At 35.8% G+C, this 17,484-nt stretch overlaps 1 protein-coding gene across 3 annotated transcripts in view; it reads left to right on the top strand.

Annotated features, from left to right (window-relative positions):
• Positions 1-210: 210 nt before the first annotated feature.
• Positions 211-17,484, top strand: part of LOC129273540 (receptor expression-enhancing protein 3-like) — a 58,045-nt gene continuing 40,771 nt past the window's right edge. For 2 of the 3 annotated variants that reach the window (XM_054910589.2, XM_064107649.1), the window contains exon 1: positions 240-417. In XM_054910589.2, the coding sequence (XP_054766564.2) occupies positions 386-417 (32 nt within the window). In that variant the 5' untranslated portion in view covers positions 240-385. Of the gene's footprint in view, positions 418-17,484 lie in introns of all 3 variants that reach the window. The other variant, XM_064107650.1, reaches the window with a different exon arrangement.

Genomic DNA, 17,484 nt, shown 5'->3' with positions numbered 1-17,484 from the left:
GGCGTGCCAAAACTGGACATACCCAATGCCTATATTAACATTTCGTGAAATTCAATCAGATATCGTATATTTCAACCCCTCTTTAAAACAATAGGCTGAAGCAGAATTTAGGGGTTTTCTTTTTGAACAGGAATTTGAATGCAGCGGAAATGAAAAACCCCATTACTATTTTATGCATATAAAATAATGCATGCGTGCTCTTTAAAAGTCGCGCATGCGTAGATTGACATAAACAAGCCAGAACCAGAGAAATGGATATTTGGGAAAGCTAACGGACTTGACGGTTGGGAGATTTCAATAGGAAAATTGTCTGGCAGCCGCTGTCATATTTCCAACCGACAGCAGATTGTAGATTTTATGTCTTTGGAGGATACAAGCTGCAAAAATGGTGGCATATCTTTTGTCGAGACTCGTTGTGTAAGTATGATATTCTTCGCTTGTAACCTTTTGACTGAAGCCTGATCAAAGATTCCGTGCATCATCGCATGCATGAGCCGCCTGCCCCACAGCTGCAGCGGAGCGATAGGACTGTGTGTGTGATCACTGATGGGATCGGATATTATGATTGCTGTTCTATGCCTATGGCCGCCTTAGGTAGCTCAAACGAATAAGAGCTGTGCTGTGCTCTGATGATATTGAAATTCGATATCATCATTATTAATGCAACAATGTTTTTTTACTAATAATGTCAAACTTAAACGTGTTAAAGTTTAACTAGTAGGATGGGGGGTGGGGTGTCCGGACACTTAATATTTTTGAAGCCTTCTTTTTTGTCTTTTTTTGGATTACACTAAAAATACGAATTCAATAGTTGTAATCATCTTCTGTTTTGTTCTCTATAATATTACCTAACATTTCGTACTAAACATTACATGAAACTTTGCTTGTAAATTTTTCCAAATGACTTTCTAAAACTGATCGGCCGGACACACAACCTGTCCGGACTAGTCTTGAGGACTCCATGATGATGTCTTTTAAAACAAATTTGACATATACTTCTCCATCATGGAGTCTTGAATCCCTTCCCATACATGCATAAGAGAATCTTGTAAACACAGATGGATTTCCCCAGGAAATCCATCTTTTTTATTAAAAATCACGAAAATTAGCAGGATTTTATTATTCTCTACACCTTCCTACGCCTAATGCATAAGAAGGTTTAAAAAAATATTGAATAAAAATACGTAAAAATAAAGGTTTCTAACCAGACCGATGTCGTGTAGATCCTTCGCTCCACATGTACACAGCGCAAATACAATGGCGACGACCCTTGAACCGCTTATGTATGACGTACATGTACGTAGGTAAACACAGAGAGAAATAGTGCGCATGCGTAGCTTATTGTGCTAGTACAAGATTAGGAGCGCTAAACTCGTCATTAACATAAGAATGTTTGACCTCTGCACGACGTCGGCCGGGAATCTTGTACTAGCACAATAAGCTACGCATGCGCACTATTTCTCTCTGTGTTTACCTACGTACATGTACGTCATACATAAGCGGTTCAAGGGTCGTCGCCATTGTATTTGCGCTGTGTACATGTGGAGCGAAGGATCTACACGACATCGGTCTGGTAAGAAACCTTTATTTTTACGTATTTTTATTCAATATTTTTTAAAACCTTCTTATGCATTAGGCGTAGGAAGGTGTAGAGAATAATAAAATCCTGCTAATTTTCGTAATTTTTAATAAAAAAGATGGATTTCCTGGGGAAATCCATCTGTGTTTACAAGATTCTCTTATGCATGTATGGGAATAGACCAAAAGCTTCAGTCTCTGTATTTTGGTTGTTCCGCTGAACTACGTTGGCTCCACTCACCATACATAGACTGAAGGGGATGGGGCCCCGTACCTACAGCCAACGTATAGTGAACTAGCGTTTTATAGATCGCGATTTAAAACTGTTTTTTAAGCAAAAATGAAAGTTTCATGGTTTCCATTATCAGGGAAATATATATAACTTAAGTAATTGCATACCTTGGGCCGGAGTTATTGAAAAAAATCCTCTGGATGATTGAGAAATCTGTCATCTAAGACATTTTCACCTGACCTGACGGTTTTTCTTGCAAGTTGCCATCTTGAATGACGTCATTGTCGTTATTAACTTAATGTCTCGAATCGATATATCGCGATTATAACTAGTACTCGTACTAGTATAACTAGTATCGTTTATCTTCGGTTTCGTTCGCATATGGAGCAGATCGTATAATATCGAAAGCAATATCGATATCACATTCGTGATTGTTGACGTTCGTTTGTAAATATTTTATAGTTTGGCTGCCATTTTGACCATTTTTATCGTGTTCAACCCAATTAAACATCGGTAAAGTATATTTTTCATGCCTTTTTCATCTATATCGTTTAAAGTATTTAAATGTTGGAATATCATCAATTAAAAGTTTGTTGTTTATACATCCTTAGATTGTAAATTCGATGTGTAAAATTACATCAAACTTTGGACTGTGAATTGACAAAAGGGAGGGAATGAGAACACATGCGAGCCCACACGTACACCCTACCGTCGGTAAATGGGGATTACAGTAAAATGTCAGAAATTGTTGAATAAATCCCCAGAAACGACGGTTATTCCTGTCTAGTATGGGAAGGGATTCAAGACTCCATGATGGAGAAGTATATGTCAAATTTGTTTTAAAAGACATCATCATGGAGTCCTCAAGACTAGTCCGGACACACAACAACTGGGTATAGTAGTGGTATGTACCGGTACTACTAGTATGGTAGTGGATCGTATTACTGAAAACTTATCATGAATTCAATCATATCAAACACATTATTCTCATAAAATTCACCAAACTTTCACCATAAATACACAATTACCTACAAAATATAAATATGTAAAAATTTTGCCGAAATCGTTTTTCCTTTTTACGATATTAGCTTCTAATCGGACCCCTCTTCGCACGTGAGATATTTTGGTCACTTGAAAAAGGTATCGTATTACCGAACATGTGTTTTCTGTGGAAAAAGTTGAGAAAACAACAAAAACACTTATGAGCTATTTTGACCATATTTTATTATTGTTAGAATATTAAGACTTTGAAAATGTATTTTTGACAATTTTTCATCAATTTCTATTCAAGTTCTCTTTGGAAGGATGTTGCAAAATTTTGAGCGTATGAATTTATTTTCTGATGTGTATGATGCGTGCGTTCGGTAATACAAGGCCGGTCGGTAATACAATCACTCACTATACTAGTACTACTAATACTATGTTATTTTTTAAACTTCAGTTAAAGTAGGATGGGGGGTCGGGTGTCCGGACACTTTATATTTTTTGAAGCCTTCTTTTTTGTCTTTGGATTACACTAAAAAATGTGAATTCAATAGTTGTACTCATCTACTATCTTGTTCTCTATAACATTTCCTAACATTTTATACTAAAAATTGATGAAACTTCGCTTGTAATTTTTTCCGAATGACTTTCTAAAATTGATCGTCCGGACACACAACCTGTCCGGACACACAACAACTGGGTATACTTTAAAGCCAAGGCAAAACCAAAAGCAACAAATAATTTTAACAATTTCGTTAGACCGATAAATAGGTCTTTTTCTGCCAGGGATATGCTCCAGCAGCTTCGCTGAGACTTTGTCGGGCTCAGCTCTGCGGCATCCCCTCTGTCAATAGACCGATGACGGCCATTGAGCTCGTAATGGTGTAGACAGCTGGCAGCCGTCTGTTTTGAGGAGTTTTTTAACATTTTTAATTTTTTTTAAATTTCTCCTCGTACGCAGACGGCTCGCTATCGTTCAGCCACCATTAGGGGGTTAACAATGCAAAATCCCCTCGACGGGGCTCGTCGATTTTTTTCTTTATTTCATAAAAATATATTTAAAAAGAACTACCGGTATACCAAAATAAAGATTATTATTTCGTTTTGGCCTGAAGTGCACCAAAACGGGGAAAAATAAACTTAAAAGGGGAAAAAAGAGTGACTTCGGCTGTCACGCAACTTCACTTCCCTGTAATATCCGAACTTAATACATAAACATATGGCCATTGAGTCCCCTGTACAGATCGAGCTAGAACTTCGGTCTCTGTTTTTGGTGAGTGGAGCCACCGGAGTTCAGCGGAACAACCAACATAACAGAGACCGAAGCGTTTGGTCTAGTAATGGTGGAGCAAACAACCGTCACTTAACTACAGCATCTATGGAGAAAGGGTGCGCTTTTGCACCCTCCTGGATTACTCCTAATTTTTGCTTTTTGATGGGGGAAAAGGAAGAAATGACAAGGACAAATTTATATCAAATATAATCAGCTTACCACCTTCCTATAAATACGACGGAAAATAGCAAATTTGATGACAAACAGATCACGTCCGTCTGTGTTGGAGGAGGACAACAAAAATCAGAAAATATTGAAAAACTCCTTCGAAACAGCGGATTTATCAGTATACAATTTGTTTAAAAAAAAATTAGGAGTTAAAAAATTAGGAGTAATCGAGGAGGGTGTAAAAGCATACCCTTTCTCCATAGACCCTGCAGTTAAGTGGCGGTTGTTTGCTCTACCATTACGAGCCCAATGGCCGTCATCCGTCTGTGTTGGAGGAGGACAACAAAAATCCGAAAATATTGAAAAACTCCTCCGAAACAGCGGATTTATCAGTATACAATTTTGTGTGCATTTATGACTCGTAATGAGTTTAACATTTTGTCTGCAACATAGACAACCAGCAGAGGGGGTGGTTGGAACTATGGTTCACAAAGTGGTGCTGGAATGCAAGTATAGTTTCACCAAACCTCCAATTGAAGGCCATATTTCCGACTTTCCATCATCATTATTATTGTTAAAGGTCAAGTCCACCCCAGGAAAATTATGACTTGAATGAATAGAGAAAAATCAAACTAGCATAGTGCTGAAAATTTCATCAAAATCGGATGTAAAATAAGAAAGAGCTTTAAGACATTTTAAAGTTTCGCTTATTTTTCACAAAACAGTTATATGCACAACTCAGTGACATGCAAATGAAAAAGTCGATGATGTCCATCACTCACTATTTCTTTTGTTTTTTATTGTTTGAATTATACAATATTTCAATTTTCACCAATTTGACATTAAGGACCAACTTAACTGAGCCGTAAGATGTTATAACAACAGTAATACCACATGTTCAGGGAGGAATAAAACTTTGTCTCACCGGACAATGTGGAGAAAATTAGAATAATTCATATTTCATATAATAAAATACAAAAGAAATAGTGAGTGAGTGATGTCATCAGTTCCCTCATTTGCATACCGAACAGGATGTGTATATAACTGTTTTGTGAAATTGAGCGAAACTTAAAAATTTCATAACTTTCTTATTTTACATCCGAATTTGATGAAATTTTTGGTGTTATGCTTGTTGGATTTTTCTCCTATTATTCAAATCAACTTTTTGCTGGGGTGGACTTGTCCTTTAAATACAAGAGATAGGAAATATTACTAATAAGTAATAAAAGAAGGAATACTGGTCTTCCGAGTGTGAAATTATTAATAAAATTTGATAAAGTTGATTGCTCACTGCATGTAAGACTCGGGATTCGGGATGTAAGATGTCGGGATTCATGGCATTTTTTCAAATTTTTTGACATTGGTTGAAACTATCTTTGGAGGAAGACGAAGAAAATTTCTGACATTTGCATGTATCTCCTATCCCAACCCCCCCCCCCCCCCCCGGGCACCCGGGCATGGGTTACTCTCTGTAATGGGGGTAGGATATAGGCTCCAGAGTCTTGGCATCTCACAGGAATCGAAGGAAGAGTTACATATGCACCCCCCACTCAAATAGAAAATAAAAATATGGATAAGGTTCAGAATATATCTAGCCATAATATAAAACATATATATGATGGGAGAGTAAAAATATATATACCAATATATGGCTTTATTCCGTCAAATTTTCGAGCAGGATCGAGTGTGTGTAATTGTCCATAGACATCGGTAACAGTAAAGAGTCTGTTAGTCTAGGCTTGTCGAACTATCAGCTCAAAATTGCCAAAAAAAAACCTTCCGGTATCAGCGCTTCTTGCTGGCATAGCGGGAAGAGGTCTTGACTGCAGTAACAACGAGGTGAATTCGAGGCCCAAGCAAGGTTAGCAACACTAAAAAATCTAAAGAGAAATCTGAAGTGAACGAATTACAATTTTGACAATCGTTTGTTATTTTTGGTGGAGGGTGCATATGGAACTCTTTCCGGAATCGAAAATCGTTGGGCTAACAAATACTAAATAGTGATAGCCTTTACAAAAAAAAATGCAAAAGTAGTTAGTTGTTATGATTTTGATGAAATTTTCAGCATTTTGCTCTGTGAATTTCACTCTATTAATTTGAAAAATATTTTCAGCCCAGAGTACCCCTTTGATAACAATTCCTGTAGTATAAGTTGAAGAATTGAAAAAAAAAATGATGGTGCATTTAAGTTGACACTATTTGATCTGAAATGAGTGATTGTGTTGTGGGACTGGTCTGAGGAAGTAACACTAGCATTTGATACTAATTACAAGGACCACATCACAACCAGCCAAAGGCAACAACTGCGACATGTAGACAAGGCTCCAGGAGTCCACACTAATTTTTTTTCTTGGTGGCCCAATCAGTCCACCAAAATCATAAATTTAATATTTTTGGTGGCTCGCAAAGCAAATTTAGTGGCCTTAAAGCTATACAAAACATTACAATTGATTAAAATTTGGGTAGCCCAACGGGGTCACCAAGTGCTGACTTTTACAGATTTTGGCGGCCCGACTTTCTTTTTTTGGCCACCTGCTAATGTCGAGCCCTGATGTAGATCCATACATGTTTTTACTTGCACCATGTATATAATTGGCACATTCACTTTCCCCTTGTGACACACACTCCACCAAGTTCTGTATTAAGAATCTTTAGGATTGAAGGAAGCAGAGTATACAAAAGAAGAAGGATATTGAAAAAAAGAGAGTAGATTACAATAAGAGAAAGTACCAATTTGAATCAATCATTGAGCTTAGTAAAAGCTTTATTGCAACATCATCAAACGTTATCTGTATTGAATTAAGTTTGATTTATACTGGATAAATAAAAAAGAACAAATTTCAGCAGAACTTTTTCTTTACCCCTTGTACATTTACATTGATTTGTAAATGTAGGTCACATCACAACATTGCCAATGGCTTGATTCATTTGACTGTGTATGCTCATGGTATCTGATATGTCCACCTTCTTTTATTATTCAATCTCATGTGGTTCTTGAGCTCACTTAGTTTTGAATTATTTATAGTGTTTTATTATTTTTCTGTTTACAGTCTGTACATCTACAATACTATATTACACGTAAGCCTACTAGAGTACATGTCATGCTTAATAATCGGTATACATGTACATGTTGCCATTGACCTGGTAAATGGATCATTGAACTGACGTAAACATGGAAGGAAAACCAAAATTTGTGGCTTCTTGTCTTGACTGGATTTCAAGAATGAATTCACTCAAAACAGGATCCAACTAATATCCAAGTGATAGTTCATGGATAATATAGAGAAATTATGATTGTATACCATGGTAAGTGTTTCCTATTGATTTTATTTGATTGCATAACTTCCTTTGATATCATTATCTTCTCAATTAATCACTGCATCCATTTCTCAGATTACATTGATACATTTCTTTTTTTGGATGTACTGAATTTACTGTTTGAAATATTGTGGATGTACATTTGACATTGTGGAAGCTTATTCTTGTTTCTATGGGAGGGGGTAAAACCAATCAGTTTACAATTTATAAACTCTCATTGTCTTTGTGCTTCATTCAGAGTTCTAAAATGGGATGGAGAAAATGTCCATTATCAAGAAGCCAAACAAATTCTTTATTTTTTTGGGCACTTTTTTAATATTTTTTTGGTACTTTATACGATATTTCACACTGGCTCAGTGCACACAGTACATGTACGTGGATCACTTAAATGCAGATATTCATTTTCAATGGAGCATGCACAAAACAAATAGTTTGCCTTTCTTCATCTAAAGACACCCACATGCATTGTACATAATACTGGTCCATAAAAATCTCTCACCTGTCAAGGTAACTTTGTTGATTTTCATGTCCCATAGATATATATACAGGTGTAATAGGGAAACCTGTAAACAGGAAGGTCTGGAAATAGTGATGCCATCAAGATATCTGATAATGAATAAACTGTATTGGTATTGTAAACACTGTTAAAAACTGCACTTTATGAAAAAATACCCAGTCAGGGAATTCTAGAAGATGCTTCCTAAAAGCTGTTCGTTCATATAACTGAGTTACACATGACATGACTGATGAACTGTTCTTGTGGGACTATAAGATTAAAAAAAAAAGAAAAACCCCCCAGAAAATCCATATTTTATTGTTCGAAACATCAGAAATGAAATACAGGTACTCCGAAAATTCGTTTCCCAAAATACCCCAATCTTGTTCTGTATATAGTTGGAGCAAATTTCTTAAACCTTGTTCAAAGTTTGACAAAATATATAATAAACTTTTAATTTTAAAGAATTTTATCTACGAATATTATAGAAATTTCAAATTTAGATTATGATTTGTAACAATGCATTTATACAGCGCTTGTATCAATCTTGCAGAGTACTCAAGGCGCTAATTGTCATTTTACCCTTTATTGCATGATTTATTTGCTCCAGAGTACTTTAATTGTTGGGCAGTGACAGGGACAATTACATCTATCATCTTTTAAGTTTTATGGTTTCTGTACATCTGATCATAGACCTGTATTGCTCGTAGGCCCATGGTTGGACCGTCGTTTGTTTACATGTATACCAATTCATTCTTCCCTTCTCTATGGTGTTGCAAGGCTGTTAAATTCTCCATCCCCATTACATGCCCAAGCCATTGAAAGGATACCATACAATCACAGCATCATGTGTTTTGATAAACTCAATACGTCCATCAGGGCTCCTATACACTCGTCTCCACAGTCTGATGTTGTCTTATGACCAGATTGAAAATATTATAAGAGGCTTGGTTTAAATGCCATTCCAGATTGACCTGGTTTAATGGTGCCGTTATCAAAGTGATCATCGGCCACCTTGGGGCTGAGAAAGATCGTTCAATTAATAGTGTATAGTTACAGAAGTCGTTTGTCATTCAAAATGATAATTCTGGTTTATGTACATGTACGTACTCACAAGCTGTAATTCTGACTGCACTAGTATAAAGGCAAATCTGTATGAAAACAAAGCGGTAATTAGATTATTCAAAACCTCTTTCCTTTTTTAGTCCAGCATATTGTATCAGTTATACTTTTTGTAAAATCTCCATGAAGTTTATAATAACATTAACAAAACTTAAAAAGTGGCAGTCGTCCAGTAAATTTGCTACTTCTGATGCTATCCTCCGAAACTTATGTGCAATTGGTTGTTGTTGTTAAGCATATTTTATTTCTTTGTAGGATGTAATATACTCTTCCCATATTTGATTTGAATGAAAGTAGACTCTACAGTACGTACTTCAAATACAGGTGAATACATGTACATAAGTTGAACCTCTGAGGATAATTTTGTCATATAAATTATAAGTGTGATAAATTACACAATTTTCATGATCAATTTTCTTCTGGTACTAGATTAATTCAATACCTACAGTACCGTCTACAGGAATAATGAATAAAAAATGAATAATAAATTCCACACCCATCCTTTTAAAGAGTCTGAACTCTGAACAAGAACTCATTATGTCTCAATCTCCCAGTCATTTTCTGTCTTTCTTGAGTGGGCAGAATTCTTTTGTTCTGAAGGTTTACTTGTTTTGTGCACTAGTTTTGCTTTCTGTCATGGGTAGCTTACGTGTACAAAAGTTTTCAAGGTTAAACACTGATAAAAGAAGTGCTTCCACAGACACTCAAAATGTAATATAAAGTAGAGTGCAGGCTTTTTAAAAACAAAATAAAGTTCTTTCCTGTGCGTAACATGCTAACAGACTGTTGCACCAGGAGTGAGCAATCATGGTGGGAATCATGTTTGCTTCCTGAGTTACCGTGATTGCTTTATCATGTTAAGGAAATATAGTCTCCCTTATTAAGAATTATTTACTTAACAGCTTTTTAAGTGAATTATTTATCTATACAATACATTCACCGTTAAGATTATTCTGATGATTGAGGGAAAGTGATGTGTGAAGTTGTAACTACACTCTAAAAACACTGAGTAAAATTTTACCCAATATTGGGTAGAAAGGGAACATGCATGTTTGCTGGGTATCTTTTTACCCCATATTTGGCTATTTCAACGCAACATTCCGTAAAATTTACAAAATATATTTTTACCCAACCAACATGCATGTTCCCATTTTACCCAATATTGTGTAAACCTTTTTTAGAGTGTATAAAGTGTTAGTGTAGTATTCATTTGGATAGGAATAATGAATGTTCAATTTCTATTATATGAATTTTTGAAAAGGATCAATCAAATAAAATCAAATGAAGCTCACACACCATGGAAATCAGTCTTTGAATAGTCAGGTAATTTTTGCTAGTGTGGAATGTTTCGACTTGACTGAGCAAATGAAATGTTAATAGAAATGTAAATAAATGTGATAAAGGTTTCTGAATGACCTTTCCCCTGAGCTATTCATTCATTGCACATCATAAAGAGTTGACAGTTGACAGGTTGTTATAGTGATTGCCCTGTACTTCTTGCATATTTGCTCTTGCAAAAAATGTTTAGGATAACTAATGTGATGACAGACAGGTAAAAAAAAAAGAAATGGTAGTAGAAATATACCTGTCCCCTGTACCCTATTAAAAGCACCATCGTAATTTTTCATTATACGGTATAATGTAGTCTGGTGGGTGTTTTACAATGACTGACTGTAAATTGCTCTTTGATTCACTGCATGGGTTAGGCAATACCAATGGTATGCACCCTGCTACATATTAATCAATGAAAGTATGCATTAAATATGATATTTGTGCATTGGCTCCACTTCCAGGCCTAACTCTTTGTACCCCCCTCCACCCCCTCCGGTATAAACAATACCATTGAGATGCATTCTACATAGGATTTCTGTTTGATATCAGAGTTAACTATACTTTCAAAACACTTCACTCAATTGCAAGCTAATTTTCGTTTGATGATGCATGTATTTGTGGATCGACAATGTTTGAGTGTTTGGGGGTAATATAGGTATTCTCTTGAGTGTTGGTGCATGAAAGAGAGACAATTCTTTTGACAAAAAACTCAAGTAGTTTGCCATTATTGCTGACAGCAAAGAATTACATGTAGATCGAGGATATCATCGAGGGCATGGCATACATCTACAACCAGTTGTCTTTTTGGATTTTCACCAAACATTGTTTTCAAATTCTTTAGCCAAGGCTAATCAAGAGACCCAAGTTTTTACTTTAACCCAAACCTTGATCAGTTAATCAACATCTTTCATGAAATAACAATGTAGCAACATGTATAATGTTGGCATACAACTTTAATGTAGAGTCTATTGTATTACAAAACCAATGGAAGTGAAAGCGTGGGCTTAATTTCTTCAGCAGCCACAACAGACACAAGTTTGTTCAGCAGCCACAACAGACACAATGCATGACCTTCCTGTTCAATCTTTTGGTTCTCTACCTCAAACAACATGTCTTCACAGGCTTCTTTAAAGGTATAAGTTACATGAATACTGTGCAAATGATGTACATGTACCTTTGATATTTTGAATATTTGAAGCCCCCCCCCCCGCAAAAAACAACCACAACAAATACCGGTACACACACACCAAAACCAAAATAACAACCAAACCAAGACCAAGTGAGAAATTTATGAAAAACTATTGAATGAAAATCAACATTGAAATCTTAAGATTAAGTTTTTGAAATATCATCATAACTTAGAAAGTTTGCAGAATTAGTTCACGAAACTTGGACATAATGGTAATCAAGTATTAGTGAACATTATGTGCGAGTTTCAGGTCACATGACCAAGGTCAAAAGTCATTTAGGGTCAATGAACTATGACCAAGTTGGGGATATTTGTTGAATTGCCATCATAACTGAAAGTTTATGGATCTAGTTCATAAACTTTAACAAAAGAGTAATCAATTATACTGAACATCCTTTATGAGTTTTGGGTCACATGGTCAAGGTCATTTTGGGTCAGTGAATTTAGATTATCAAAACCAAGGTTGAGTTTTTGTCTCACCTGCATAGAAGAGTGAGACTAGGCACCGCTTTTCCGACGGCGGCGGCGTCAACACCAAATCTTAACCAAAGGTTAAGTTTTTGAAATGACAGCATAACTTAGTAAGTGTATGGACCTAGTTCATGAAACTTGGACATAAGGTTAATCAAGTATTACTGAACATCCTGCTTGAGTTTCACGTCACATGACCAAGTTCAAAGGTCATTTAGGGTCAATGAACTTTGGTCAAATTGGGGGTATCTGTTGAATTACCATCATAACTTTGAAAGTTTATAGATCTTATTCATGAAACTTGGACATGATAGTAATCAAGTATCACTGAACATCCTGTGTAAGTTTCAGGTCACATGATTAAGGTCAAATGTCATTTAGGGTCAATGAAATTTGGCCAAATTGGGGGTATTTGTTGAATTACCATCATAACTTTGAAAGTTTATTGGTCTAGTTCATAAAACTTGGACATAAGAGTAATCAAGTATCACTGAACATCCTGTGCGCATTTCAGGTCACATGACCGAGGTCAATGGTCATTGAACTTTGGCCATTTTAGAGGTAATTATTAGATTGCTGTCATAACTTTCAAAGTTTATAGATATAGTGTATAAAATGTGGATATAGGGGTAATCAAGTATCACTGACAAGTTTTAGGTCACATGATCAAGGTCAAATGTCAATGAACGTAGTATTGTATCATTATATGAAATGAATGGTGTTTTTTGTGAATAATTATTTTATAGTAGTTTTCAAAGTCAGCACTGCTGCTATATTGAATCGCGTGATGCAGGTGAGACAGCCAGAGGCATTCCACTTGTTAAAATGTTGTTATAACTTTGAAAGTATATGGATATAGTTCATGAAACTTTGACATAAGAGTAATCAAGTATCAGTGAACATCCTTCATGAGTTTCAGGTCACATGACCAAGGTCAAAGGTCATATTAGGTCAATGAATTTTGTCCCTGTTGGGTCATTTGTTGAATTGCCATCATAACTTTGAATGTTCTTGGATCTTGTTCATGAAAGGTGGACATAATGGTAATCAAGTATCACTGATCGTCATGCACAAGTCGTAGGTCACATGATCAAGGTCAAATATTATACAGGGTCAACGAAAATAGTATTTTATTATCATATGAATGTTTTTTTTTGTGAATGATTATTCATAAGTCATTTTCAAAATCGGCAGTACTGATATTTTGAACGGTGTAATGCAAGCGAGACTGCCACATATGTTCCACTTGTCAATGAATTTTAGGTTATAGTTTAAGCTTATTCATAGTCCTTTACTAGAAAGAAAAGTAGAAAGAGCCATTAAAGACAGATGTATTTTGGGATCTGCAAAAGACTGTCACACCACCCTAAAACAAGGCTGAATACAATACACGTAGAGTAGTAGTATTCACTATTGCACCCCTATATCAATTCATGCTTTAGCTCAATGCCTGTGTACGTGTATTAGAACTAATCAAGAGAAAGGCATTAAAATCAGTCAAAGTAATTACGCCTTCATTCAGCGCAGAGCCCTGCATATGTACCAGTGTGCATCATCACCAATAAACGTAATGGGAAGTCATTCCCATTGCAGCTCTGGTGCATGAGCAATTCAAGTGCCTCTCTGCCCCTGTCGCGCTGACATGCCATTGGGTTATATGGGATGATGATGAGATACACTGCATGGACGACCTGTGATACGACACACATTGATTTATTCACTGGGATGTATGATTTGTGTGAGATTGTCCCCTTTGCACCAGGAGATTGTTCTTTCATCATGTTGATGGTTGAATGATTGCGTTCAAGCAACGATTGTTTGGTCAATCCAGAAACATGGTTGTGAAAGATATCGAGATGAAATCACGCAGTGTTGCTTTTGGGAAAGTTTTCATTTAACTCAAGATTGAGATCGCTTGAAATGCTTGAAACGGGGAATTCAAATAGGCCTTTGAAAAATGTGACTCTGCTTGAATAATAGTTTTGTGGTTGTAAGAGAGATCTGGCCACAATGATGTCACACACCTCCACTTAGATAGGCTCCCATAAATTAGGAGTTGACCTTCTCTCACAAGGTCAAACTGCATGTACATGCTGGGGGGAAAAACAGCCTTGCTCAAGAATGTGGGGATCAAATCTCTGTTCTTTTTCTTTATCTAGAGTAGATGTAAAGTTATTCATAGGAAATCTGGAATACTCCTTATTAAATAACTTGCTTTATAATTTAGTCAATTGGCATGTCATTTCAGAACATTTTATGCTGCTCATTGATTAAAAATAAACCACTCTTAATACTCCAAACAGATTATTAATAATTACTGAGGAATCGCTGTTGCTTACTGAAATATTTTTTATTTTTTATTTTAGTATTTTTTAAGATTTTATTTATTCATTCTTTTATTTATTTATTCATTTATTTATTTATTTAATTATTATTATTATTTTTTTTTGGGGGGGGCACATCTTATATCGAAGATTAGATGATCTACATGTACAGGGAAAGGAATGTTATGAGAGGAGGAGGGGGGGGGGGGTCAATTGTGTTGACTGTTGATGTGACCTAAGAACATGCCGTAGCCTTCAGATATACTCTAGATCTTATTGATTATTCAGCTGAGACAGTGCTAGTGTGATGAAGGAAAACATCTCACAGCCTTCCTATTCAAGGCAGATTGAAGACGATGTGCTTTGAAACACATTATAATTGCCTCATCTGTTGATACTTAAATGTCCATTGGATTCCAGTGTTATATCAGAGCTAGTAGAAGTATTATTGTTTGAAGAGCGATCATCTCATTACATTTTACTTGGAAGGGTTCAGTTTTCAAGAGCTTGTGGGGAATGTATTCTACATTTCGGTTTTTGGGATGGGGTAATCGACTAATCGTGTTGATTTTTTTATGAATAATATTTAATTAAGTTGGATAAATTAATAAATTATCATAATTGTCACGCAGATTCTCACACAACTGTAGGCCCAGATAGATACTGCAGTAATAATAATTTATAGACCATTGTACAGTACACTGAAGATGCTAGGAGCACTTTATGAATAAATACATGTCTGCCATATGGTGAAGCTCATAAACACTGAAGGTTCTTGCACTGGGGAGAAGCACCCATGCCTATCCTTCAGCAATAATCATCCTTTATTTACATATCTGTGACATTGATCTCATGGCTAGCATGTCATCACATCCTTGCCTGTTGGCTTACATCTAATTATGAAAGGCATTAGGGAGATGCTTTCAGACTGACTTGAAAACTGTAAATACCTGGTGTTTTCTGATTGGGAATTCTGCCTTGATCTACATGTACCCCAATCAGAAAATAATACATGTAAATGTAATACCAGGTATTCAGTTGTCTGAAAGTGCCTATTTTCTGACATATGTATTCTAGTCAGAAATAACTCTGTTCTACTAAAATACAACTAGAAAATAGTCAAATATGAGTCTAGAATTAACAGTTGTACCCAGCTGACTCGATTAACTAGTCATTTTTGACTGATTTGTTTTTAGAATGTGTGTTGTTCCAGCTTTTTAGATAAAATTTAAAATCTATTTAATATCTAGGCATCATTGAATCACTCATGAAGATACATACATGTAGTTTCAAACAGAGTATATCTTGATCAGTCAGTGTATGCCGACTCTTAACCCTTTGAAACCCTAAATTATTAGGGTCGGCGGGGACCCATACCCTGAATTATTTGCACGTATCAACCACATTCACAAACTCCCATGATTCGAGTCCCAACGGCATCTTCCCCTCGCTAGTACCCGGACCAGGCTGGCTGAAGTTGAAAAGTTTCTTGTAGACCTATCTACAAACAGAAATATCAACTTTAGTGTCTGTTTTGGGCTCAAAATCACTGTTTTGACTGAATTCAGATTTATCAATAGCTTCCCATAGTCAGCGCGTGAATCGCTGCGTATTACAGCGTGTATTACCGCACATGCCACACGAGCCACCGCAGGAGAGTGGCATTATTTTGGCTATTTTTTATGCTAAAACCTTTCGAAATCAATACCAATCTTGACTGAAATTATCAACTAAATCTCCATACACGTACTAGAAAGATCACATCATTTTTAAAAGATCACCTGACATTTAGAACCCTTGTTTTTGAAGTCACATGGCTTCAGGCCGGTATTCTGGCCTATCGGGTTCAAAGGGTTAAGAAATACATGTCCATATGTGTAAACTGACATTGAGTCGTGCACTGTTGTAGTGCTCTTCTTGCTTTTGATTTCTAGATAACTTTTTGTACAAATCGTAGCATTCACATGACTAAAAAACACACCCAGGTCTTGACATTGTCCTTCCAGAAGTTGATCCTTATAAAAATCCCTGCTCTTAAATGAAATCCCAGTCATAAAAAGCCAGTATTCGAACTGTATATTGCTTTTAATCTGAATTCTAAATATCTATTCTTCAGATCATATGAGGGATGGGTGAAATCCTCTTTGTCAACACTGAAGTAGAATGCATGCTTTGACATTGGTTATCACTCAATTTTTGCTTTGATAGAAGAAGGTAGACATTGAAATCCAGAATGTAAACATTGAGCTGTCAGTCTCTCCCATATGTACTCATACACTTGAAATGAGATTTAGAAAAGATCAAGACTTGATATTTGGATTAACGTCACATTTCCATAGTTCCATTCTTAAACTGGAGATACCCATTGAAAGAGAGGAAGAATTAATATTTATATATTACCTTGATGTGTACTTATTTCCTCCCCACTTGATTTTTAGTCAGATATTTACATGAAGTGTTGGAGATTTGATTAATCCATAATCTCTATCCTTGGATAGCCCATAGGTCATTTCTGCATAATATATTCTTTCTAAGTTAATGCCATCTACAGTACAAGTACCTTCAAGGAAAGATGATTTTAATGATAAAATTCAAGATACTGTTTTATTTTACAGTAGGGGCAATGTAATTTTTGATTTCATACTCTCTGATTAGTGAAAATTTGATTGATGACTTAGCTCTCAATTAACATGGATTAACATCGAAATTACAGCCCTGAATTCACACTTCTGCACAGCGCGTGCAATCATCATTGATCTATTTTTTTTAAAGCTTACTTTTCTGCCATTATAAACCTTTTATTAAAATATGAAGTTGGACACTTTGCTTCTCGGGTGATTTATTGAATTACAAACATGAATTTCACATGTATTTTATGTGTATGACTCCCCATGCCTCACCCCCAAAGTGAGCAAAAATTAAAAGAAAAATAATTCTGATTGACAAATAAAATACAGCAAGGTGAGGCCCAAAATGACCCCCCCCCCCCTTTTTTTT

The sequence above is a fragment of the Lytechinus pictus genome, chromosome 12 (assembly GCF_037042905.1).
Source record: "Lytechinus pictus isolate F3 Inbred chromosome 12, Lp3.0, whole genome shotgun sequence".
Taxonomy (NCBI): Eukaryota; Metazoa; Echinodermata; class Echinoidea; order Temnopleuroida; family Toxopneustidae; genus Lytechinus; species Lytechinus pictus.
The sequence above is the reverse complement of the archived record's forward strand: the minus strand, read 5'-3'. Positions and strand labels throughout refer to the sequence as shown.